Genomic DNA, 26,942 nt, shown 5'->3' on the forward strand with positions numbered 1-26,942 from the left:
TTAGAACCCAGAGCCGTTAGAACCCAGAGCCGTTAGAACCCAGAGCCGTTAGAACCCAGAGCCGTTAGAACCCAGAGCCGTTAGAACCCAGAGCCGTTAGAACCCAGGACCGTTAGAACCCAGGACCGTTAGAACCCAGGACCGGTAGAAGGACCGGTAGAACCCAGGGCCGGTAGAAGGACCGTTAGAACCCAGGACCGTTAGAACCCAGGACCGGTAGAACCCAGGACCGGTAGAACCCAGGACCGGTAGAACCCAGAGCCGTTAGAACCCAGAGCCGTTAGAACCCAGAGCCGTTAGAACCCAGAGCCGTTAGAACCCAGAGCCGTTAGAACCCAGGACCGGTAGAACCCAGGACCGGTAGAACCCAGAGCCGTTAGAACCCAGGGCCGGTAGAAGGACCGTTAGAACCCAGGACCGGTAGAACCCAGGGCCGGTAGAAGGACCGGTAGAACCCAGGGCCGGTAGAAGGACCGTTAGAACCCAGGGCCGGTAGAACCCAGGGCCGGTAGAAGGACCGGTAGAACCCAGGGCCGGTAGAACCCGGTCACGGCGATGTTTGATTGGCTGATGCCCTAAATTTGCTCCTAATTATTTAAATCTGTATTTTCTCTGCTGCTCATCTTGCAGCATAAAACCAGAAATTTACCGTCTGAAACTCGGACAGGAATCTGGAGGAAACGGCTGAGCTCCTTTTCATTCATCTTGTTTTACTGCGTCAGGTTTTCTGCAGCGTTTTAACTTTAAAAACTAAATCTAATGTTTTTTTCCCGCCTGGTGGTTAAGTTGTTGCTTTTTGAGGCCGTTGTTCAGCCGAGGTCCAGATTAATTTGATTTGTTGATTCTCACATCAGATGTACACGGTGGTTCTGTGCGCCCCTCCCCCACCCGTTGCTGCAGCGAGGTGAACAGAGCTGCTGCGTCTCTCGTTGCTACGGCTGCATTGTTGACTCTGACTGAAGCACTTCACCGAGTTTCTGCATTAAAAGCTGTTGGTCTCCAGTTAGATGAAGTTTTATTTCTTCAAGTGAAAAAAGACGAGTTTTCCGGCCAGCAGCTTTTCCGTTTCCATTTGGATAAAACTCAGTCATGTTTTCTGGAACGTTCAGTAAAATGACTTTCGATCTTAGAAACGGTAAAATTTAACATTTTTGCTGCTGTTAAACTTTTCTACCTTTAAACCAACCAGTTAAGTTTTTCTGTTTTGAACTGGTTTCCCTCAGATGTGCTGCAGATCACAGTCTGCTCATTTATTTCACATATTGACTCATAACTTTATCTTATTTGTAATATTACAACGTTGTTAATATTCCTTTGCTATCAGTAAGGTTTATTTAAATTTGAATATTATGACTCAAAATTTAACGACTTTTACAGCTTTATATTAATATGTTTCTTAAAAATGTATCAGTGATTGAAATAAAAAATAAATAGAATTCCCATTATTTTATGACTTCTTGTAATTTTGTGACTTTATTCGTAATATTATAATTTTATTCACGTAATTCTACAACTTTATTCTCATAGTTTTACAGCTTTATTGTTGCACAGCTTAATATAGGAAGAATTCTGAATTCTTCCTATAAAATGACTTCAGCCTTGTAAGGTTTAACGTCTGTCATATTTTGAGGTTTGTTTTTCATTCCTGTTTTTTCAGCTGCAGGTGGTTGTCCTGCTTTCATCCTCTGCTCTGGTTTCTCCCCATCAGGAAGGAGTTTGTGGAGGGCTGCAAGGCCATCCGGGCGGACAGCATCGAGGGCATCTGCTCCCGCTTCCCCTTCCTGCTGCTGGAGGCGCAGGGCGAGGAGAGCTTCAAGGACCTGTACCGCTTCACCTTCCAGTTCGGCCTGGACGCCGACGAGGGCCAGCGCTCGCTGCAGCGCGACATCGCCATCGCCCTGTGGCGCCTCGTCTTCACGCAGGACATGCCGCCCGTCCTGGAGCGCTGGCTCGACTTCCTGGCCGAGAACCCGTCGGGCGTGCGCGGCATCTCCAGAGACACGTGGAACATGTTCCTGAACTTCACGCAGGCCATCGGGCCGGACCTGAGCAACTACAGCGAGGACGAGGCCTGGCCCAGCCTCTTCGACACCTTCGTGGAGTGGGAGCTGGAGCGCCGGAAACGAGAGGAGGAGGAGGAGGAGGCGGCGCTGACGAAGGACGAGGAGACGGACTGCCCCGCCTCAAACGGGCCGGACGCCGAGGGAAGCCGTGGCGCACAGACGTGGGGAGGCCACTGACCTCAGAACCACACATATTTCTATCAGAGGGAAGAATATGATCTATAAGTGAAGCAGACTTCTGGGAATTATTAGTATTACCATTTCAGCTTTTGGTTTCGCTCCTGTTCGGTTCCTGCACTGCAAAAATATAAAACCTCACCCGTTGATTTTGGTCCAGTTTCTACTGCAAATGTCTTAATCCGCCTGAAACAAGAGAAAACGAACATGCCCAACTATGTAGCTCAATATAATTCATTAATATTAATGAAAATGTTCCATTGGCAGATAATTTCACTTTTAATGGCATTTTCCTCATTTTCTGAGTGAAATAAAGGAAATGACCTTCTACATCTTACCATCAGTATTAATGAATTATTTACTGAAAACAAACTCGTATCTTTCTGAAATTTTACTTAAATCGGTTTTGTTTTATTTGAAATGTCGGTGAAATGATTAATTATGATTAATCGATTATTGTAGTAATCAATTAATCATGATTAATCAAATTAATCAGTTGGCTTTGTTTTCTTTCTTACCAAGTATTTTGTCTGGTTTCTAGTCAAATATCTTGGTGCACCTGAAATGGGACAAAAATAACTTCATGAAGATATGAGCTTGTTTTTAATCAATTATTCATTGGCAGATTATTTCACTTTTCCCCATGTTATAAGTGAAATAATGCAGCACATTGTTATCAATGTTAATGAATTAATTACTTAAAACAAGCTTCTATGTCTTGCTTATTATTTGTGCCAGAGTATTTGCAGTAGAAACTAGACTGACATTAATTGGTGTGTTTTTTGCAGTGAGCTCCAGTTTTCTCCTCTTCAAAGGGCTCTGAGGACTGTTGTTTTAAGCACTTCTTCTGTTTAAGTTATTGTTTCATCCTCTCATGTTTTAGTCATGAAACGGGCTCCGTTTGTTGACTTGGCTCAGTGAAGGTTTGGGCTCCAGATTGGCGCTGCAGTGTCTGAAGGGTTGATCGGTTCTGGATTTAATTCTGCCATTTCGACGCAGAAGCATCACTTAGATTTGTTTTTCTCTCCCCACTTCCTTCAAATATCACTAAATTGGCATCAAACATTGTGCAACGTTTGTGCCGCTATGATTTAAACACATTAAATGTTTCCAGAGGTCATCAAAGGTCAATCGGCCCCAACATTATTTACAAAATCAGACATATTTTGTATGCAGGGAATATTTTACCTGCACAAACACGGCAAAATTAATTTATACCAATTACTTTAGGTTTTGTTTGTGGACAAATTGGGAAACTTTTAAATTATAACAAACAATTTTGCTGCACAATTTTGTTTGATTTCCTTAATGTGGACCAGCTGGTTGACCTTTTATGACCTCTGGAAACATTTATTAAAATCTTTAAACACTGTAAAAACACTAAATCTTACCAGGTTATTTTTGTCTAGTTTCTGGTGCAAATTTCTTAGTACACTGTAAAATTAACCAAAGTAACTTTACAGCAAGAAGTAAGAGCTTGTTTTATGTTAACGCCTTGATGTTGATGAAATGTTGACGATTATTTAGCTTATAAGACAAGTTTTAAGTGAAATAACCTGCCAGTCGAACCAGAACGTTTTCATCAATATAAGGAATTATATTTAAGCAAACCTTTACATTGTGCTGAAAAGTTTCTAATAAGTTAATTTTGTCTCGTTTCAAAAGCAGTAAGATATTTGCACTAGAAACTAAACTAAAATCATTTGCTAAGATTTTGTTTTTGCAGTGCAACGTTTGTAATTGAAGCAATAAAACATCAGATGATGTTAAATTCCTCTAATCAAAAACTAAACCTGTTGGTTAAAAATGCACATTTTCAGGTTTCACTGCAGAAATGAAATCTTTCCACCGATTCTGGCGGATTATTCCACTTTTAGCGAGACATTTTCTCGTGTTACAGGTGAAATAACTTGCCAGTTGAACTAGAACCTTTTCATAAGTATTAAGGAATTATTGACGTAAAACAAGCTCCTATAAATAGCTGAAAAGTTACTTGTTAATTAGTTTAGTCTCATTTCAGGTTTAATAATAGATTTGTACCAGAAACTAGACCAAAAATCATTTGGTAATATTTTGTTTTTGCAGTGAAATGACAAAAATGTTTGCTGCTCAGATGTTTAATTTGAAGACGGGTGGGGATGATTTGATTTTTATTGGTTTAAAATCGAGGTCGTTTCCATGGTAACAGCCTCATCCTGTTTTTTTTTTATTCTCCTGACGTTGATGTCCGCCATCTTTCAAAGACAGCAGAGAAAAGTCGGCTTTCTTCTTCTGCAGGAACTGAAAGCTAGGATTTGTGGGTAATTTATGCAGAAACTCAGGCAGGAGTTTCAAAATAAAAGATAAATAAAAAAGATGAATAATGCGAATACTAATGCTGCTGGCGCTGGCGGCTCAGACCAACGGCCCGCTGATTTGCTGTACTTGAATGCTTTGCACAGATCGATGCTAACCACATGATTACTCTTCAGACTGAGCTGAATTAGACCTGCTGTGTGGTGGAGAGGATGTGACGTCATAAAGGTTGTGGCCACTTCCTGATCTGTTTGGTTTACATCTAATATGGTTTTATTTCAAGCCCACTTTTTATAAGAAATGTACTGATTTATAATAAAAACAGTGTTGAATTTTTGACCTTAAAGGCCTGAGCGAGTTTATACTGGATGGATGGATGGATGGCAGGATGGTTGAGAGGGGTGCAGCATCCATCCATTCATCCATCCGTTTATGTCTCATCCATCCATAGATATGAACTTGGTTACAGCTGGCGCCGGGGGGTCGGTGGGCGTGTCCAACGCTGATGCGGCTCCTCTGATTGGCTGAAATCTCTCCTGGTAACCGACCAACACACGAGACGTGAAATAAAAAACTCCGTATTTATTTGACGGATAAAGTCAGGCTTTCTATATCCTGTAAGTACTTCTATGTTTATCAGAGCGGGAACATTAAAGTTTATTTGGGTGTTTTCATGGACATTTAGAGCTGTTGGGTGTTAAACTCCTCAGCCGTTCAGGTTGTTATTAGCTGCAGCGCTAGCTGTTTGCTAACAGGTTTTAACCTCGCCTGTCAGATTTATGTGTAATAAATGAAACCCGGTGAACAAAAAGAAAAAAGCTTAGTTGTATTTGTACATAAATCGGGTTTTATTCATGGTGAAAACGCGTCATGAGCCGCCAGCTGAGGGGAAATGCCCGTTCGGGTCGGGCTGACCAGATGTGTTGATGCTAGCGAAGCAGCATCGACGCCTCCCACCGTTACATTCAGGTTGAATACAGGACTCCGGTCGTGGTTCACCTTGGGGGTTTATCCTGTGTCCTCCTGCAGGGAGAACCAGACTGAGCTCCGGTTATTACAGAAACCTCCATGATCTCCGGCTGGCAGGATGCGGGATCCTCCGGCAGCTGCAGGACACCATGGATAACCAGGTGACTGTTGGCCTGATTTTAGATTATTACTCCTCATTCTCTATGATCCAACAGGGGATCAATGCACTGATGCATGCCTGATTATCTGTTCTCTATCACTAACCCCTGATTTCTTTCTTCTACTCTCTGCTCTGCTGCTGACGCTTCAGATGCTCTAACTATTAGCCCAATAGAAACTGAGTAAGACCTTTGATTTATTTCCATTGTCATGTATTATGGTTGTAAGAATCACATAGCATGGCTTTCAGGTGACTGTTATGATGTCAAATATTTAGCAAAAATGTATTAATACACCTTTAACATGTTGCAGCAGGGCAGGCCCAATTCATATGCAGGTTAAGCGGCTGCTTAGGGTCTTAACACCACCAGGGGGCACCCTAGAGCACCAGTGTAGCTCGAGAAAATAAATGTATACATGTTTAAAATAACATTGAATCATACAAACTAAGTCTGATTATACATGGAAGAACAATTTCCACATTGTTCTTATAGTTGCTCCATAAATAATGGTTAATTTCTCCCTGTTGATGGCAGCTGCCTGCTGGGGAAATATAAGATTTTAAATGTGTTTTCTGTAAACTTAGAGTTTATCAGCTGATGCTACTTTCAAATATTGAAAATAACACTTAAATAACACTCTGCATTTCAAAATTCAGATAATTGTGTTTTTATTTTGCTACTTCTGTAAGGTTAAAATTAAAATCTCTAATAGCACTGAGATGATGTAAGCTAAATACAGATGATGCTAATGATAGCAGGTATGTTGCACACACAGAGGAGCTTAGAAATGATAAAGCATCTGATGCTAACATGCTGGGTTTTGGGCCCCAAAAAGGCTTGGGCCGGCCCTGACAGAAAATAATTACCTGCCACACTTTCTGGTTTTAATTTGTATGAAGAATTATAAACTAAGTATCATTTTCCTTCATCTTCAGGGCTGTGCTTTAAATGCATTAAATCTGAATAAAACCCCTCTAGGTTTGGTTGTAATGTGATAAAAACGTTAAAACTTCTGATGTTTCTTTGTGTCTGTTTGGAGTTTTATTCTGGGTTTACCACAGGAAGCAGCTTTAACCTCCACTCATGACAGATGTTTGTGTTTTGGTGTGATTCAGCACTTCCTGCTCCTGCTTTATTAGTACTTTCTTTCACTTCTTTTACCTTAAATAAATGTTTCTGTTTTGATGTTGCTGACTCGTCTGCATGCATGAAAGTTTATAAATATTTAGTGCATTAAAATAACCAAATTGAAGCCATAAAACTTTTAGTGCTATAACACAGTATTTCTGCTCTTCCTGTGAGATTTCTTTCTGTAGTCATCATCCAGTCGTTCAGCCTGAGTCTGCAGATAACCTGATCTAACCTGTGTGGTGAATATGAATGAGTGAATTAGGGTGAATAGTTTCCTTGGTTGTGTTTAAAGGGGAGGAAAGCGAGCCGAGGAGGAGCCGGCTGCTGCTGCAGATAAAACTCTGGATGAATATTTAATCGGCCTCCAGCAGAAAAACAGGTGAAGTTTGACTGAAGGTCGGCTTGGATTTCACACAGACGCTCGACTTCGTGACTGTTGGTGGCGCCTGGTTGTTTCCTCTCAACGCATGAATGTGAACGTATGAAAATACAGCAGCTAGGAAAATAATTCCTCCAGAAAAAATGTGTATAAAATATAAATATAAAATATTTTTAAACATGTATAACAAGAAATTATTTATAAATCTAATTTAGATTTATGTTTTATTTTTATTAATTATTTAGATTTTTTTATTACTATGCATGAATGTGTCTGCAAGGTTCTGCTGCAGAATCATGTTGGATTGTTTTCAGAGCCAGAATTTAATTAGTTAATTATGTAGCTTTTAGTTCCATAAAAATTTTTAACTCATTTAGCCTTTTTTTGTTTGTTTTTACATTCAAAGGTCCAAAGCTGGAACCTTTGCTGTTAGAATAATCAACCTGAAGAACAGATTTAAAACTGTAAACGTCTTTGTTGTTGAGCTCTTTCCTTTGTTCAGCAAAAATGGGGTTTGAATTTAAAACTTTGCTTATTTTATATATTTTTCACTGCAATTACCTAAAGTTGAAGTTGTTTTCCTGACCAGAGCTCTGAGGCGCCTCAGGGTGAAAGGTCGGCGGGAGGTGGAGCTGGAGCGGCTGGAGGAAGGCTTTTCCATTTACTTTAATGGAGCGAACGCCGAGGCGAGTCGGAGGAACAGCAAGGCTTCCAGAACCGCCTGCTCTCTGCCGGACCAGCGGGCCGCAGGTACCGCTGCTTTAACAGGAGGGTCAAAGGTCATTCACGTTTTCTATCTGGTATGAATAGATTTATAAACGGACTGCTGTCCTTTTCATCACCGTCATGTTTTGGTAGATTAACCCAAATCTTTCCTGTTTGCTAAATGACAGATTTTTAAGGCTTGCTTTAGTTTGTGACGTTTGCTCACAGCTCCGTGGGTCGAACGTTTTGGGTTTCCTTCCAGAAGCTTCTCACTAGTTTTCTGGAGTTCTGGTCCAGTCTGTCTGACAGAACCAGCAGAACCGGGTCATTTTTATTTTGCATATTTAAAATAAGGTCCAGTGGATTTTTTTTTTTACAAAGTTAAAGTTTATTGGTCTTTTAGAAGGCTAACTTGCATTATTATATAATTATCAATATATTAATTTCTAATGTATAAAACGATTAAATGAAAAATCTGCAGATTTTTTACCTGATTAATGACCAGAATAAATGATGAATCAGATGCAGACGGTGAGAATCGGGTGTGTAAACATCATATCGCTGCCGTCTGTTTTCACGGCTGCCGTCCTGCAGCTTACGGTCCAGGATCTGACGGCTGCCCGGCTCCGAGCGCCGGACGGTGAATCAACGATAGTGACAGCTTTTCATTTCCTTCTGCTCCGTCCCGTCTGCTCTGACGGCTCTGCGTTAGTGTTTCCTGTTCTCTGTGGATGAAGTCACGCTCCTTCCTCTCTGCCATCTGACTCATCTGCAGACGTCTGCAGGAGCGCCCACCAGCTAGCCGAGCGCAGCGGGATTCTGGGATCTGAGACGAGCCGGAAGAGGAGTCAGACGGCGCCGGAACGGGTCCGCAGGAAGGAATGGGTGCAGGTACGACCCAAGGTTACTACAGCTCACTAAAACTAACCACATAACCAAACCTGAGAAAGAGAAATCATTTTAACTGAAATAAATAAAAACGGTAAATAATGAGGAGAAACTATGACTTACTGAACCAAAATGTGTTTATGAAACTAAAACATACTGAAACTGTAGATGTAATATCCTTGGTTTTAGTTTATGAATGTATTGATTAGCCTTTCGAACTGATGTGAAATAACGTCGTTTGTTGGCAGACGTAGTAAAACTCTGTACTCCTCACGCTAACGCTAAATGACGACAGCAAAAGTTTGGAGAAAACTCCAGTCAGCTGGTTGTTTTTTGAAAATGGCGTCTTCTATTGAGTTCATTAATCCAGGTCATCACAATACAAGACTTTGGATTTTTAAACTTCTGCGCCTGAAAATGAACCAAAGGATGAAAAAGTTCAAACTGTTGGGTGCAAAATCCAAAACTCAAAGACAGGCGAGGAGAGGAGCCAAAAAGGTATTTGGTGAAAACGACTCAAACGAGTGACTGATCAAAACATCAGGCTTTTAGTAAAAAATAATTATAAAGTATAAAATAATTATAAAGTATAAAATTATGTGGAAATTTTAGTGTTTTAAAGACAAAAAGTGAAAAATTTTACAAAATAAAAAAAAACTTTTTTCCAAAATCAGTTTCTTTCAATAAAGAATTTATGAAACTTTAATAAAAACTGCAGGTTTGAAATTACAGAAGTTTTACTGAAGTAAAAGTAGCAACACTTCATCATGAAATGACTGCAGTGAACCTGGAAGCACCGTGTGGGAGTTCCTGGTTTCAGTGTCTCTGCTCCTCTTCATGCAGGAATCTGTTGAGATCCGGACAGAGGACGGCCTCAGAGTCAAACTCTCCCCTGATTTACGCTACTCTGAGGATTTCGAGCCGTGTGAAAGCGTGGACATGGAGGTAGACGGGAGATTCCTTGTGACGGCGTCGTGTGGGTGGTTTTATTTAGAGGAGAGCCGCATCTCAGATGCAACTGTCTGTCCTCATTAGCATCTCTATCTCCTCCATTTTCCCGTCTTTCCTCCATCCCTGGCGTTGCGTGCAGAGCTGCAGCCAGCGCTCGCCATGTAGAGATTCCTCCAAGCTTCAGCGCTCCTTCAGCTGCAGGCCGGAGGTCCAGGGCGGCCCGGCCGACCCGGAGCTCAGCGAGCAGGTTCTCCTCAGCCTGGAGGAGGTGAAGGTGAGGAACCGTCTGAATTTGGTTCGTGTTTTCAGACAGTTCAGCTGCAGCGCTGCTTGCTTGCATGCTCAGCCCAACGTCTGCGGTGGTGAAGCAGGTTTTGCGTCGGAGCCTGGAGGTCAGCATGCGGCGGAGCAGCAGAGGCTCGGCGGGGGAGGAGTCGGACGAGGAGTGGATCGAGGAGCAGATAGAGAGGGAGGAGAGCACCGAGAGCCTGGATGAGCTCGGCCTGCCGCTCTCCAAATCCTCCAGCAGCTCACGGAAGAGCGAGCCCAGCAGCGCCTTCGACCCCGCCGACCTCATTGTGCTGGACTTTGGACCCTCGCATAAAGGTAGCTGCAGCTGGAGCCGAGAGAAACCCGGCTGGGTCCAGTTTGGGCTCGAATGAGGCTTTAGAGATGATCCATCCGTTCAACAGAAACGAACCGACTCGCCGGCATGACGGAGAATTAGAGCCAGGCTAGAAAAAATGTAATTCAAATTGTGAGAATAAATAAATTAGAATAAATTAATATTACAGGAAAAAAGTCAAAACAATGTGAAGCAAAAGTCAAAATACAAAAAAAAATAGAAAAAGTCATAACAGTACAAGAATAAAGTAATATATGAGAAAAGTTGAAATAAGAGAAAAAGGTCAAAGCAATGCGATAATAAAGTTGTAATAACAGGAGATAAAAGGCGCCACCAGACACACACACACACACACAGACAGACAGAGCAGATAAATCATTTAAACTGAACATTCATGACTATAATAAACTTTTCAGATGTTGGATCAGTTTTCTGTAGGTGGAAATAAATGAAGCTTCTGCTTTTATTCTGAAATATCTTCCTGTTTTTCAGGGCGTAAGATTGAGCGTTCTCTGTCTGCGAGGAGGAGAGAAAGCATCGACTCGTTTGCTCCCAGCAGGCCGTTGTTGGTGAAAAGCAAAACGTTGGACAGGCCGCCTTCATGCTGGGACGGACAGAGTGAGAGATCTAATATGAGCTTACATTTAAACTCTATTGTTGCTGTTGTTCTATTCCATTAGAAAATGTGGAGGTAAAGTTTAGATGAATTTGCATTAATAGCTGGTTTGTTTGTTTGTTTGTTTGTTTGTTTCAGGGCCGAGGAGTCGCGCAGAGCGACCGCTGTCAGCAGCCAGGAAGGCTTCAGCTGAGGACCGAGACCCGGCCCAGGTTTTCTGCAGCGTCCGGGACGCCATGCAGAGAGAGAACTGCAGCCCTGGGCAGAGAGCCGGCGCCTGCAGCCGCAGCACGGTCTGAGCCACACACACACTGACTGACACTGACAGACACACACTGACACACACACACACACTGACTGACACTGACAGACACACACTGACACACACACACACTGACAGACACACACACACACTGACACACACACACTGACACACACACATTGACTGACACAGACACTGACAGACACACACACACACTGACTCAGTCAGACACACACACACACACACACACACACGGCAGGACGTCAACCCTCCTCCATCGAATAGAAACTATGGATCCACGTTGTTGATCAATAAGTTAATATAAAGTTGACAGATCTTATTAATCTACTAATGATTAATTGATAATCAGTAATTTTCTTATTTCCATAACAAATGGCAAATTTTTTCATCATATGTTGAATTAAAAAAATAAACAAAAATAATTTTTAACATTATTTTGAGTCTGCTTGAATAAACAGGAAGTCGTGGTTTTCTCACTTTAAACCCAGACATATTTAAAAATATATAACAAAACACGAACCTCTAAGGCTAGAAAAATTCTTTTAGAAAAATAAAATATGAAAAACATAATTCCCTATGAACACAGAGATGTTCACACAGACTGTTGTTGCTCTTAAAGGAAAGTTAAAAGTTTTCTCCATGAAGAGCATTAACTCAATGAAGTCCTAAAAATCAACTTTGCATCATGTTTCATTTTTTCTGGCGCCTTCGTGTCGCATCAGTAACATTTGATTGAGACGTTAACGGAGCTCCGACATGAATGAAGGAAACTGAAGGAGTTTATGTTCACAAACAGAACAGCAGAAAGTTATTCTTTACCCCACACCGGACTGTTTGGACCGTTTCTCTTTCCCGACCTGAAATGCCGTCCGCCATCTTTGTTTCTGTCTCCGACTCCGCTCAGGACGACCAGTGGCGCCCTCTGCTGGATGGCGGCCAAACTGCAACACGTAAAGAACGTCTCAGCAGACGTTTTTACGTAGTTTATCGTTTGGAGCTAAATTTAGTGTTTTCTCATTATGTTCAAAAAATATATAAAATACACAATTACTACAAGGAAAAGGAAAAAATAAAATAAAACCTACCCACCAAACAAGTAACTACTGTCGGATAACAGTATAAGATATTCAACCAACAAATAGAAACACCAAGGTCAAGAGTTATGGAAAAGTGATTTACAAAAAATTACTCAAGTAAATTAATTGAGTAATTAATTAATCTGGTTAGTTCCCAGCGCTGGGGTGGAGCAGCTTCCTCCCACTGAAGATGAGTTAGACGCCCTGCTAGCAGATGGAGCTAATTTTAAGCTAATAAACTGTTTATCGATAATTAATCATCCACCAATCCAGTGATTATTCATCATGTTGCATAGGAAGTGGCGTCCTGCTGACTCCCTCTTCTCCTTCAGGCTCAGGGTCACCAGGAGGTCAACAGCATGAATCCCCCTGGTGGTCATGGGAAGGATGAGAGCGGTGTCTCCGTGGCGATGCAGAGGATCACCCTGCTGGCCCCCAGGTCCGTCTCACGCCGCCGGCTTCCTGCGGGGCGCCGAGCCCGGCCTCACCTCTGATTCTGTGCAGGCAGCAGCAGAGGCTCCTAAAGGCCCTGGAGCAGCTGGAAGCAGAACCCGGCCAGAACCCAGACCTCTCCAAGCAGCCGGTGAGTCAGCTGCACGCGCTGCCGGACCGGAACTGATCCGTTCTGCCTGATGTGACCGGCTCTGTCGGCGTTGCAGAGAGAGCCGCCGCCGCCTCCAGCAGACGTCCCCCCTGCGCTGTACGTTACCATGGAGATCCTGTCCAACTGGGGCAACGCGCTGCAGGTCGGCCTGACGGAGATGCAGTTCTTCTGCTGCAGGAACAGGAAACTGTTCGTGTCGCCGCACGACATCGACATCAGGAACGCCGACCACCCGGGGAACCTGGCGGCGCTGGTCAACGGGAAGGTCAAGGTGGGTCCGTTCTGGTTGCTAAAATCTATAGAGCTGTGGGTCAAACCTTCACTGTTCCTGCCAGGAAACGCTGAGATGGTTGGAGTTTCCTCTGAAACACAGAGAGGAAAACATTTATTTAATAATATCAGTTAATGTAGTTTTATTATTGTGTAAAAACCCAACCAGAGAAAAGAGCAGCGTCAGTTTCCTCTGTTTATTAGACATAACTATATTATATAATAATAATAATAATAATAATAGCCCTTCTTAAATATACCAATATTTAGATTACATTTATTCTAATTAATATTAATAGTAGTTGTAGTAATATTAAAATATAATGATTATTAAATTTAACAATTATTTACATTAAACTTTAACATGATGAATATAACAAAATAAAGAATTTATTATCATTAAGAATAATAGAAAATTAGATTAAACTTTATTATAATAAATGTAATAATAATATTAAGTACTTTATTATTATTTGATATAAAAATAATTTAGATTCACTTCAACATAATAAATATGATGGTATTGATAATTATTATTAAAAGTGAAAATTATTTTTGATTACATTTAATAATAGTAATGATAAATACATCACTGATAATAAAATAAGTTTTATTATTTATTCTTATTATTAAATATAATAATTATTTTTATTGCATTTAAAAAATGATGATTATTAAATATTGTTGTATATAGCGGTGCTATCGGTTGTAAAAATGTTAATAGTTATATTTGAATGGATTGTTGTGTTAAAATCTGCAGATTTTTTCTCATTCATGTTTTTTTCTCCTGTTGCTGGTTGGTCAGACCACCAGGGGGCGCCACATGTGGACGTGTCCCTTCCACCCGCCCATCCAGCTCTACTTCATCATCAGGAACACGGAGCGCGCTCTGGACTTCGGCATCTCCTCCATTAAGATCTGGAACTACAACAGAAGCCTAACCGTACGGAAACATAAGTACTCCATCAGAACCCCGACCCGGTTCACAGATTTCCCGCTGAACCCGGTTTAGCTGCGTTGCGTCAGTTCAGCCCCAGCAGAGGCTGGTGGAGCCGCCAGTCAGTCTGGATGTGGGGCAGAGCGGGATTACCTCAGAGGATTAGCCTAGCGTTTGGTTCTGCTCCTCAGAGTCTCTGCTGTTCTTAGAACCGTTAAAATTACATTCATGGAGCTTCTCAGATGCCCCAGAACCACCATGAGAGGTAAGACTGTTCAGGCTGAAGGGAGTTTCTGGAGGGCCAGTGCAGATCGGGCTCCGGGTCTCCGGGGCTCTGCGGTCGCTCTGACTGCTGCTGCACAGCTGCAGTTAGCAACAGTTAGCTGAGAAGTACTGCAAATCTTCCTGCCGCCACAAACCTTAAAGGATTTTATCTGGATAAACACCAACATGGAGTGGAGCAGAGAACCATCAAATTATTCATTAACAAATCTGAAAAGTGTGGCGTGCATTTTCTATTTAACCACAATCTACCTGTCGATACTTTAAATCAGAGGTGTTCAAACTTTTTGTCCCAAAAGTGTCAAATTTTAACTTCGCTTTGATCCTCCTCTGGCTGCAGCTGCAGCTTCGCTCAGCCGATTAATCGATTGGTAAACCAGTTGACCACCGTTTCATTAATCGATTAATCATGAATAGTGGATTAATGGTGAGCCGTTTGTCCTGCAGGACCTGGACGTCGGCGCGCGGCACATCCGTCTGTACCTGAACAGCTCCCTGGTGTTTGACGGCGAGCTGGAGAAAGGCTGCGGGAACCAGGTCTTCGACTACGGCTCCACCGTCGACCTGAAGGCCTTCCTGTTGTCCAGCGCCGGCCCTGCGGGGCGCCCCCTGCAGGCAGGGGAGGGCGCGCAGCGGCACCGTGCGGTTCTGCCCGACCCGAAGGACAGGACTACGGTAGACGCTCCGCTCCCGCCCGTCACCGCTCGCCGTCCGTCTGCCTTGGACCGGTCCGCCTCCGCGGATCAGGCGGATCAGGCGGCGCCCATGCAGCTGACGGTCACCACCCAGCCGTCCGCCTGCCGGGTCGCCCCCCAGTGGCTGCAGCCGCCGAACCGGGCCGCTCCGGAGGGCTGTGAGGCCGGCAGAGAGCGGCCCCGCTGGCTGGTACCGCAGCTCTCCACGGAAACCAAGCCTTTCTCCTCCTCCTCCTCCTCCATGCTGCCGGAGCTGCCCTGTAACCCCGGCCGCGTGTGCAGAGGGGCGGACGGGCCGATGAACGGCGGGCAGCGCTCCCTGGACCCGAGCTGCGACCTGCTGGAGGAGCTGCAGGCGGAGCGGCCCGTCAGCGGGCGCCGCAGCTCCTTCAGGCAGACGGAGGAGCAGCGCCACCTGGCGGCCGGTAGGAAGTCCTGCACACAGACTAAGGCTTTTCTGTTTCTGTGGATCCAGAGGCTGATGCTGAGACATTTGTTACAAAACCAGGTTCTCACACTTTTAAAGGGACAGTGTCGTGTAAAATCAACTTGTTTTTGTCTTTCCATCATGTTTTAATGTTTTTCCAAACGGCAGCGCCGCTTTGATTCCTTCATGTTTAAGAAATCCTTTCATCTCCATGGCAACCACTCCGCTGATAAACGCCTGGGTGGTTTCAAGAAGTTAAATCAGAAAGTTAATGTCTTTTAGGTCACATTTGATATTTTTAGCGTTTTATAACGACTGAAGGTAACAGTTACTTGGTGGAGCTTTAAAATGGCCGCCATGTGGCAGGAAAACTCAGATCTGCCGCTTGTGAACAAGGAGGACGGTTCCAGCCGTTCCACCTCAGTCTGTGTTGTTTTATCTGCTCCTCAGATGAGCCTGTGTCTCTGACCGGCGCCGCCCGGCGGGCCAGCGGCGCCGGCCGGTCCCGATGCCACAGCCAGCAGGACGACTCCCTGATGGAGTCCTGGGACTCCCTCACCAAGTTCAACCAGTGCCAACGCGGCCGCATCTCCAACATGGCCTTCGAAGGCGACGTCTTCGACGAGTTCCTCCAGCGCCGAGGTCGCGGCCCCCCCTCGCTCCCCGTGACCCCCGCCACGACCCCCAGGACCCCCCCGTCCTCCGTCAGCGCGGCGCCGCAGAGCGACGGCCCGGACGACGACCCAGCCACGGAGCGAGACGACGACTTTGAGATCCCGGTTCTGCCTCAGGGCCGGCGGCTGGTTCTCAACATCCGGTCCACCTGGGGCGACCGCCATTACGTGGGCCTCAACGGCCTGGAGGTGTTCAGCGCCAGCGGCGAGCCGCTGCGCCCCGCCGCCATCGGCGCCGACCCACCGGACATCAACGTGCTTCCGGCGTACGGGAAAGACCCGCGCGTGGCGGCCAACCTGGTGGACGGCGTGAACCGCACGCAGGACGACATGCACCTGTGGCTGGCGCCGTTCACGCCGGGCCGCCGCCACTCCGTCTTCCTGGACTTCGCCGCTCCGCACCAGATCGCCATGATCCGGGTCTGGAACTACAACAAGTCGCGCATCCACTCGTTCCGCGGCGCCAGGGAGGTGGAGATGCTGCTGGACGGCCGCTGCATCTTCAGGGGCGAGATCGCCAAGGCGTCGGGAACGCTGTCCGGAGGTACGAGAGCGACACGCCGACACAGCACAGCGAAGGATCACGGACCATCAGGACCGCCTGCTAACATGCTAACCGGGTCGGGACCATCCTGGTCCCTCCTCTCTGCTGCCGTTTCAGACCTGGACCAGTTCGGGGACACCATCCTCTTCACCACGGACGACGCCATCTTGGAGGCCATGTCTCGCTACGACGAGACGTTTCTGGGCCAAGACGAGCGACCCGACGGGTCGGCGTGTGAGGAAGAGCTGCAGCGGCCGCGCACCGCCGACGGAGAGGGGGACGAGCGACCTTTCACCCAGGCCGGCTTCAGAGAGGAAGACCTCGCAGTGCGTACGGCCTTCATCACCAAACAGACCCGTTTCCTCTCCGTTCTGCTGTCATTCATGTGATTTAATGTTTTATTAGCTGCAGCTTCAGCTCAGCGCTGCGGTAAACCAGCCAGAGGAAAACATGCAGAACGTTCCGGGGATCTTCACTGGGAAGTGTGAGTCCTCTCATCATTTCCTCTGAAAACGTGTCCCAGAATGCCTGGTAAAACCGGTGATTCTTGGCACTTATGGGTTTCTATATTCTAGCATGAATGTTTCAGAGCTTTTGCTAGAACAGGTGATGCCTGAGCACCATGGAAGTGAAGCCCAGTGCTGAACTTTGACCTGCATGTAGAAACTAACCCTCAGGATGTGTTTCTGCTTCCTGTTGTGACGTTTCTGCTTCCTGTTGTGACGTTTCTGCTTCCTGTTGTGACGTTTCTGCTTCCTGCTGCTCCAGGCCTCAGACTGGAGATGACGGCGACTTGGGGCGATTCCCACTACATGGGCCTGACGGGGCTGGAGGTGGTGGGGAAGGACGGGGAGAGTTTACCTCTGGACCTCACCATGATGGCGGCGTCACCGCGAGACCTCAACGACCTGCCGGAGTACCAACACGACTCGCGCACGCTTGATAAGTACGCCGACCAGATCTGGAGCGACAGACGCGTTTCTGTTTACTTCTTTTTATGAAGAATCGATTTAGAAAAGGCGAAATTCAAGAGGAAAAGAGTTACTGTGATAAAGGAGAGAGACTTTCCCCTCCAGCCGTGGTTCTGAGCTCAGGTGGACAATATAACGGAAGCTTCATGATATGAGGGTCTCATACCAGTCAATATCGATAATTATTGATTAGTTTTTTGTTTTAAATATCTGACATACAGCCAAACTACTGGTGTGATCTTTCCCGTTTTCTGCACATTTTTTTCTCCATTTTGTTTTGTATTTTTCAGCAGTTATGAGGCAAAGTGGTGAAATCACCCAGCAGGTTGTTGCTAGGCAACCGAAGAGCGAGAGAGTCAGCTGATGGAAATAAATGATAAATTCACCTTTTTTGTTTTGGAACATTTAAAAGTTTGCTCAAAATTCACATGAGAGTCAGATGGAAACCAGAAGTGAGACGATCGGATTGGTACCGTTTGGGTTGGTACCATTCGGGTCGGTTCCGTCGGGTCCAGCCGTCGGGTCGGTGCCGTCGGGTCGGTTCCGTCGGGTCCAGCCGTCATCGTGTCCTCTCCCTCCAGGCTCATCGACGGCCATAACATCACCACTGACGACGTCCACATGTGGCTGATTCCGTTCTCCGCCGGAGCGTCTCACACCCTGAGCGTCGCCTTCGGCAGGCATCAGGCCGTCGCCGGGCTGCGCGTCTGGAACTACAACAAGTCGTCTGAGGACTCCTACAGAGGGGTGAGAGGCGCTTTCTGCTCGGGGGCCATTTGTGGCCCCTTGACTGACTCTGTGTGGCCCGGCAGAACAGATGTTTGATGCAGATCCAGACTTTCTTTTTTTTATTTATTTAATTAGAGCAAAACTGTTACAGACACCTACTGAGGAAAATATTAAGTGCAACACAATGTCAGATTTATTTAAAGGCATTTTAAAAACAGGTTAAAACTGCACAAGACAATAACACAATAGAGAGAGAAACACAAAACCCTGCTAGTGTCAGAATGAGCAGAAAGGTTTTTCTTTTAAAAATATGAAGAACTCTGTAAGTTTTGGATCTGCTGTGATTTAAAACTTCTTTCCTTCAGAAAAGAAAAGCTGATTATTTGTTTAATTAAAAATAGTTCACGCTTTATTTATTGTTAAGTATGTAACTATCAGCTTCACAAATTAAAGTTTTAAGCTTAAAGCAGACGGGTGTCAGGAAACCTGCAGTCTGGTACCGAGTGGTTCTGTTCGGACCGTGTGGACCAATCGGATCTCTGATGGATCTGGTAACCTGGTGCGTCTGTTTCTGATTCAGGTGAAAGTCCTTCATCTGTTCTTGGACGAGGTGGCCATCTCCCCGCCGGACGGGTTCCTGGTCCGGAAAGGACCGGGTAACTGCCACTTCGACTTCGCCCAGGAGATTCTGTTTGTGGATTACCTGCAGCCTCCGGCTCACACCTGGAGCCACGACGACGCCCAGAGGCACGCAGCACAGCGCTCGCCAAAGCCAGGCAAACTAAAATGGCATCGACTCATTTCTGGTTTTGTTCATTTTCAGAGGAAGTTCGAAGAGGCCAGAGCAGCCCAGCATGGACTACGAGGCTCCCATCATGCCTTGTGGCTGTATCCTTCCTGAAAAACAGGATTTCACTCATAATTTAAAACACAAACTTCACTTTTTAGCGTTAGCATCTTATGCTAACAGTTTGTGTTGCTAGCATCACAAAAGCAGCTAGCTCCAGTTCATCCATGGAAGATCCTTTATGTTCACTCTGTGTTTAAAAACATTCAGAGGAAATAAAATCTCCCTAAAGACCAAAATGTGACGTGCAACACAAAGAATTCATCTTTAACAGCCACGGTTTTGCTTTTAATTTCATTAAAGTCATGAAAAAAAAGATAAAAAAGTAAAAGATCGACCCGACAACGTTAGGATAGCATTTTTAACTGGTCAGATCTGGTTTCTACAGGAATCTGGCTACTTTTGCTCATTTAAATAAAATATTGTGTTCCGGTTTAATGTTGAGCAGGTAAAAATGAAAAAATAAAATAGTTTGTGATATTAATGTTTATATTTACAAAAATGCTTGTTTAATGGTTTGATTGAAGATCTGCTGGGAAAGAAAACTGGTTTCTGGAAGGAAACTGGAGGCAGTGAGGCTCTCTGGACCAGATTGATCAGCCCCGCTGGACTTTAACTGATCAATACTCAGTAAGTGGAATGAAACCATTCAGTCAGTCCCAGCCGATCCAGAACCAGCAGCATCAACCGGCCGGAAACATTCAACGATTGCTTTATTTATCGCTGATGTTTGGCTTTAAACGTCAGCAGAGCTGGAGGTTATTATGGAAGGGTTTCTGTTTTCACATTCTGTACAGTCAGAGCAGGTTTACAACAGAAGAAAAACAATATTATGTAGTTGTTAAAAATAGCTTACTCTGACTAAAGGAAGAACAGCCGAGTAGGAGAATTTAAAGAAACGGTGATACGATGGCTGGCAGGTACAAAATGTGCTGCAGAGACAAACGCAAAAAAACAAAAAAAAAAACAAAAGATGCTGCAACCACAAAAACTGAAGCAAAGACCTACAATCAACAAAACATGAACAAAACATTCTGCAAACAACATGTCACAATAATCAATTAATCGCATGTTGATTTAAGATAATAATGAGCGCCATAATTAATGTATATTACAGGGGAGTTTTGTTTACATCGACTTTATAACCAATTGTATATTTTTTGTTTATTTGTTGTTTTTCTTTTACAAAATTAAAATTTGTCTTTGAGAGGGTGAACTTGCATTTCATGCAGCATCAATATATTCCTGGAAAATGGTCTCAAAACAACATTATTGTTTATCGCAATAATTACTGAGATTAATTACTTTATTGTTAACCAACCGAAAAAAGAAGAAAAAGAAAAACTGCTTCAAGTATGTTTTGTTTTTTCTGTTTTAATAAACCAATTTAATAAAAAAAAAAAAACCCTCCTCATCTTAGCATCACATTTTTTTGAAATTGCCGTGTTTCCATGAGGGGAATTTATTTTCAAAATGTCAAATTGAGCAATTATGTGGTAAACGCAGCGAGTGATGTTATTTTATCTTTAGTTCGGGAATTCCCGGCCCGGTTCTGCGGTACCGCCATGTTGTATTTTCTTTGACTCGTCGTCATCCAGTCATCTTCCAGCTGCAGCTGCTGACCACCTGGGGAGACCCGTACTACATCGGCCTGAACGGACTGGAGTTTTACAACCAGAACCACCAGAAGATCCACCTCACGGACAACAGTATCCTTTCCTGTGACGTCACATCCGCAAACTGCTCTCCGACCAAAGACATGAACACGACGACTAGCATTGGTTTTAGCTGTCAACTTTTCAGCATAACGCGGTAAACATTAAATGTACGCCTGATTTATACAATAAAAAGTGACGCAGTGCTTTACTACTAATTGTCAACACTACGACAGCTTGGTAACAAGTTCAGAAAAAACTTTTACTTTAAAAAATAGCGAGGGAGAGGAAGATTGGTTGTCAATTTTGACACAGTCAGTTGCTATGGCAACGGTTCTGCGCAGCCGACGCAGTAAGCGTGTCAGAGGATAATACGAGTGGTTTTTAGTTGCTCTTCACGGTGTTTCGGTGTGTTTTTCATTTTGCTGTGGCGCAGCAAACTCATTCATCTCGGTTCCAGTGAGGCTGCGGATGGAAACGAGGAGTAAAAGAACCGTCTTGTTGCCCTCCAGCGTTGTGCGCATGCGTGGAATGTCCGGATGTAAACGGGACGTTTTCCAACCACAAACATGAATGGATTCCATCCTGATGTTTTTCTGACAGACCAACTCAAAGCAGTGTTGTGTTGTAGTTTAGGTTTAGCTTCCCTGCTTAATTTGTCTCATTGATCCCTGACGTTGCGTTTGCGCCAGACATCGCAGCTTTTCCCGACAGCGTGAACATCCTGGACAACGTGAGCGGCGACGTCCGGACTCCCGATAAACTGATCGACGGCGTCAACGACACGCAGGACGGCAGGCACATGTGGTTGGCCCCGGTTCTCCCAGGAACGGTGAGGGGCCGGTTTACATTCAGACCAGAACGACCAGATAAACCGAGACATACAGGAGAAACCACAAGTTTACATACACCTGTTATCCTCACGTCTGACCTTAAATCAGACTCGTGGATTAATGGATAAAAAGGCACATTCTGTTTTTATGATGGAAATCACTTTGAGCTGCCTTGTTACTGAAATGTGCTTTAAAAACGGACCGGACTGATTGTATGTAAACTTCTGGTCTGCAGGTGAACCGTGTTTACGTGATCTTCGATCAGCCGGTGACCGTCTCCATGATCAAGCTGTGGAACTACTCCAAGACGCCTCAGAGGGGCGTCAAGGAGTTCGGGGTCAGTAGCTCTACATCTGCTGCAGGGTGTGTTTGGTTTCCTGCTCACAGCTCTGTGTGTGTGTGTGTGTGTGTGTGTGTGTGTGTGTAGCTGCTGGTGGATGACCTCCTGGTGTACAACGGCATCCTGGACTGCGTGAGCCAGGCCGCCAGAGGCATCCTGCCGACCTGTGACCCCGTGGTGCCGTACCACACCGTCCTGTTCACCGACGACGCCTACGTGGCGCAGCGCGAGAGGAGCACCGTCATCAGGTGGCTGATCCACACACACTTCCACAAGCTCAAATATATACATACACCCCCGCTAACACCGAGACCAGCGACCGGTACAACCCACAGGGCCGTTCGTGCCTCCAGACGGATGAAACGTGACTCTTTGAAGCAAAATGGATTCTTTTTATAATTCGTACGACAAAAATTTTAGATTTTGAAATAAAAGATCTGGAGCTGCAACTAATGATTATTCTAGTAACGGATTATCTAGATTTTTTTTCTAACAATCCGTTTTTCTGGTGATTAAGGAATTAATTGGATAATCTTCTGCAGTGTTTTCATTAAGCCGTTTTTCCACAATATTATAAATGAATTGAAAGTTGCAAATAAGCCAATAATTAAATTACTTTTGGAAAAAGAAAATAATGAACAGTAGTGAATGCTAGAACATTTATAGCTAATTATCTACTAATTATTAATTAATATTAAATGGACAGGAAAAGATTCTTAATAGGATAAATGTTACAGAATTTGAACCAGGTGAAGCTAAAACTGCCACAGGTTTTTATTTTAAGCGTAAGATGTTTATATTTTTTGTACAGTTTTGGACTAATTACTGCTCTTTGTGTTGTCAGAATTATATTATTCACGTACTACAACAATAAATCAAATCTGCCTTTAACTGCTTTGTTAAACTTAACTAAAGTTAAGTTAGTCAGCTGGGCTCTAAATCTTGTTGCTGAGAATAAATATTTTTTGTTTTTAATTGAAAAAAATAAAAATTGTTCACTTTCTTTGAAATAAATTAACTGCATTCTTTCTTTTAAAAAGCCAACCCAAGAAATAACAATGTTTGATAAAAAAAAAATGGCTGCTTTATGCGTTATTTTATCAAAATAATTCATGTTTAGTTTAAGATTTTCAGAGCACAAATCTTCCGCTTCACACCAGATAAGACGATTTTCATAAATTATTGATAGATAATTCTTCTCTTCTTCAGCCCCCGAAGCAGTAGGCACAACCAACGGTAAGTCCTGAAGGCTTTGTGTGAGCGCCCCCAGTGGTGATTCCCTGTACTGCAGCGCCCCCAGTGGTGACTCCCTGTACTGCAGCGCCCCCAGTGGTGACTCCATGTATTGCAGCGCCCCCAGTGGTGACTCCCTGTATTGCAGCGCCCCCAGTGGTGACTCCCTGTATTGCAGCGCCCCCAGTGGTGATTCCCAGTCTCTGCTGTTCCTCTCCACTGGTCCCGCTGAATAAATGTGTTCACTTGTGTGTTGCAGCAACCATGTGGAGGACCAGGATGTGAAGATGACCAATGAGAACCAGATCGTTCATCACAACAAGAAGAAACAGACAGCCGATCCTGGTGATTCACAAAAACTGAACAATTAATAGTTAATGAACTTACTCTGGGTGATTCATTGAATTTTTGGTTTTTGAAGATTTAATTTTTGGGGTTAGGGTTTTTTTCCTCCAATAAACTCTTTTGGTTTTTAGAACTCAGAGCACAATCAGGGCAGCCATATTTTTTGAATTTGGATTCTGGTCAAGTTTACCACAGAATATTAGGACCAGGTTAAGATTTTATTATTTTATGATTACAAGGAAAAAATCTGAATATTTTAAGAAATTATGTAGTAAGATGAGAATAAAGTTCTATAACAATAAAGTCATTAATCAAGAATAAAGTGTACTATGTTACCAAAACAAAGATGTAATGTTATTAGAAAAAAGCCGTATCACAATAAAGTTGAAATAATACAAAAATAGTTAAATTATCACAATAATAAAGTCACACAGTAAAGTCATATTGTGAGAAAAAAGTTGTAAAAATATGAGAATAAACTCAAAATAAGAGAAACTAGTTGTTATACGAGAATAAAGTTATAATAAAGTTGTAATAGTACAAAAAGTCATAAAATTAGTAAAATGAGAGAAATTTAATAATTCCTCCATGAAAAGTAGTTAAAAACAAAAAAGAGGAATACTGAGCATCTTGTGAAGTTTACTTTGGAATTTGTTATAAGAATAATAAAATATTTAATCTTTTAACATATCAGCATCAAACTATTGTCAGTAGCAGAATGTTAAATGATCAAACTGATCTTCTTCGTTCCTCTTCCTTTTAGCTCTCCGGCCCAAAACCTGCATGACTGACGGCGTTAAACACGGGAAGAGGCGATTCTGACGTGGAGTTTTATCTGAGCCGAGGCGACGTGGAGACGACGCCTCTCCTCCACAGTCTGGTGAGCAACTGAACAAACTGCGACGCTCGGACGCTGGACTCAGATTTCTGCTTTCTGGTTGGATTTCTCCTCCATGTTCAGCTGTGAAAACTCACATTAACCCTCCAGCAGGGGGCGCCTCACTCCGTTTACAGTGCCTATTACTGAACCCGGCTGCTGCTGCTGCATATTTTAATGCAACTTTCGGCATGTAAATAATTCCCTATGAGCCAAACCATTAGCTTATAGCGCCATTAGCATGAAAATACCAGTTATGATGCTAGTTTAGAAAAAACATTTTGATTTATAACTGTGGCTTGAATAATTTAAACCTTCTAAATTTGTCACTAATTCATAGAAAAAGCTGAAATTATGCAAAGTGTGTGTGTATAGCGAACATCGACTGATTAATTAAATAAAATCTATATTTATTTCTCTGCTTAGCATCAGACCTTGATTATAAGTGACCTTTCTAACAGTAGCTCTGTGTGGATTCGGTGCAGCTTCAGCGTTTTTCTCTTGGATTTTTCTCTGAATATGTAACCTGATATGCAAATATTATCGACTTACCTCAAATCAAAACATACAGCGTTAAAAACGTCACAAATATGAATTCATCACAGCTAAAACCTGTACTTCATTAAATACACTGCAAAAACACAAAATGTTACCCAGCGTTGTTCAGTTTCTAGGGAAAATATTTTAGTTCATTTGAATAAAATAAAACTAATATACAAGTAATAAAATCTGCCTGTTGCAGATTTTGGAACTAAAACTCATTTAATAAAATTTTTATTTCATTCACTCATAAATATGAATATTTCATGCAACAACTTAGATCATGAAGAAAAGGAGCAAGAAGAAGCATAAACTTATCATTTTTGACCCAAATGCATAAAATAATTTATAAAATTAACTATTCAACAAAGCATCAGCTTATTCACACACCACAGCTTCATCCGAATAGTTTTCAGCTTTATTTTAAATGCAGATTTAATTGTTTTATCCATCAAGATTATTCTATAAATATTTAAAATAAATATTATTGACTCTAAACAAGCTCTAATATGTTGCTTGAAAGTTAGTTATTTTTGGCTTACTTTAAGTATTTGCACCAGACAGTAGATGAAAATCTTGGTAAGTTTTAGTGTTTTTGCAGTGTATCCCCTCTGCCAGAATCTGCTGAAAGCAGCCAGAAGTTTACATACGGCACGCTCATCCTGGGCTGGAGTTTGGTTTCCAGACGGGCCGATCATGAAAACGTGACTTCAGCTCATCGTGAAAACAAGATTTAGATTCACAGTTTGGAGTTTTAATTTTCTTTAAAACACACGATTGCTGAAATATTTGATCACGTTCTGGTTCAGTTACTGGTCGGATATTTGAGCAGAGTCCTTAAATACTGAGATAATTCAGGAACAAACCAGAAACGGCCAAGGCTCAACTCTTCTGATTAAATCAGGGGTGTCCAATGTGTGGCCCGGGGCCGTTTTTGGCCCTTCGTATGATTTCGTTCGGCCGCTGATGTCAAGTCAAAAACAGCCAATAAAATAAAAAACAAATGGAAAACCAAAAAAAAATTGGAGATCGTCTGTTTTTAATAAAACAGTCCAAAGCCTTTTTTATGTTTCGGATCTTCAATGCACTGTAAAAACACAAAACTTTACCAAGTATTGTTGTCTTGTTGTAAGTGAAATAATCTTCAGTGGAGCTGGAACTTTTTCATCAGTACTAATGAATTATTTACTTAAAACAAGCTGATCTACTTACTTGTAAGTAAATACACTTGAAATAAGACAAAACTAAGATTTGTACTAGAAACCAAACCAAATACACTTGGTCAAATTTTGTGTTTTTGCAGTGCAATAAACAGATTTCATAAACATTTTGTTTTTTGAGCAGGTAAAACAAAAGTCACACTAAACTCCTTTTTGCGTTTTTTTTATTTAATGAATTTTGTGGCGCTCTAGTTGTTTAAATTTGCCAGTTTTGCCCCCGGGGCAAAAAGTTGGGACACCGCTGGGTTAACTGGATGATCCAGAGGGAAACCAGTAAAAAGAGTTAAAACTTCAGCCGTTTTGCGTTCAAGAAGTGTGTCTGTATGTGTGACTCTGTGGATTAAATTCAGATGTTTGCATCAGACTCTTGTGTTTAAAAATGGCTGACGGTGTGAGCTGAAAAATGTTCATATTCAGAAATATTCTCCTTCCGTCTGAGACTCGCTGTGCAGGAAATGCAGTTTTATGGTTTTAAATGTCCAACATCAACATTAATCTTTCTCTGTATATTAATTGTGGGTTATGGTTGTATATTTGACTCCTAGCGTTTTTAAATATTTATTTTTCTAATCTTATGTGTATTCGGTGTAGGTTTATTTA

At 43.1% G+C, this 26,942-nt stretch overlaps 2 protein-coding genes across 3 annotated transcripts in view; both read left to right on the forward strand.

Annotated features, from left to right (window-relative positions):
* dcun1d3 (defective in cullin neddylation 1 domain containing 3) overlaps positions 1 to 2,577 on the forward strand; it is a 12,362-nt gene extending 9,785 nt beyond the window's left edge. For both annotated transcript variants that reach the window (XM_015038773.1, XM_015038772.1), the window contains exon 5: positions 1,709 to 2,577. In XM_015038773.1, coding sequence (XP_014894259.1) covers positions 1,709 to 2,240 — 532 coding nt within the window. In that variant the 3' untranslated portion in view covers positions 2,241 to 2,577. The remainder of the gene's footprint in view (positions 1 to 1,708) is intronic.
* A 2,993-nt stretch (positions 2,578 to 5,570) lies between these two features.
* Positions 5,571 to 26,134, forward strand: katnip (katanin interacting protein). The gene is given in 29 exon segments (XM_015038774.1): positions 5,571 to 5,665; positions 7,089 to 7,102; positions 7,104 to 7,175; positions 7,765 to 7,925; positions 8,656 to 8,771; positions 9,612 to 9,713; positions 9,859 to 9,993; positions 10,088 to 10,325; positions 10,837 to 10,962; positions 11,099 to 11,253; positions 12,652 to 12,758; positions 12,824 to 12,902; positions 12,979 to 13,194; positions 13,999 to 14,136; positions 14,860 to 15,532; positions 15,985 to 16,752; positions 16,870 to 17,078; positions 17,158 to 17,236; positions 17,521 to 17,698; positions 18,305 to 18,470; positions 19,033 to 19,199; positions 19,276 to 19,340; positions 20,898 to 21,008; positions 21,647 to 21,786; positions 22,023 to 22,124; positions 22,215 to 22,375; positions 23,337 to 23,363; positions 23,620 to 23,705; positions 24,469 to 26,134. Coding segments are annotated over 29 exon segments (4,662 nt in total). The 5' UTR covers positions 5,571 to 5,653; the 3' UTR covers positions 24,528 to 26,134.
* The last annotated feature ends 808 nt before the right edge of the window (positions 26,135 to 26,942 follow it).

This window comes from Poecilia latipinna, unplaced genomic scaffold (assembly GCF_001443285.1).
Source record: "Poecilia latipinna isolate Pla-1442-1.1 unplaced genomic scaffold, P_latipinna-1.0 Scaffold451, whole genome shotgun sequence".
In the NCBI taxonomy this organism is placed as follows: Eukaryota; Metazoa; Chordata; class Actinopteri; order Cyprinodontiformes; family Poeciliidae; genus Poecilia; species Poecilia latipinna.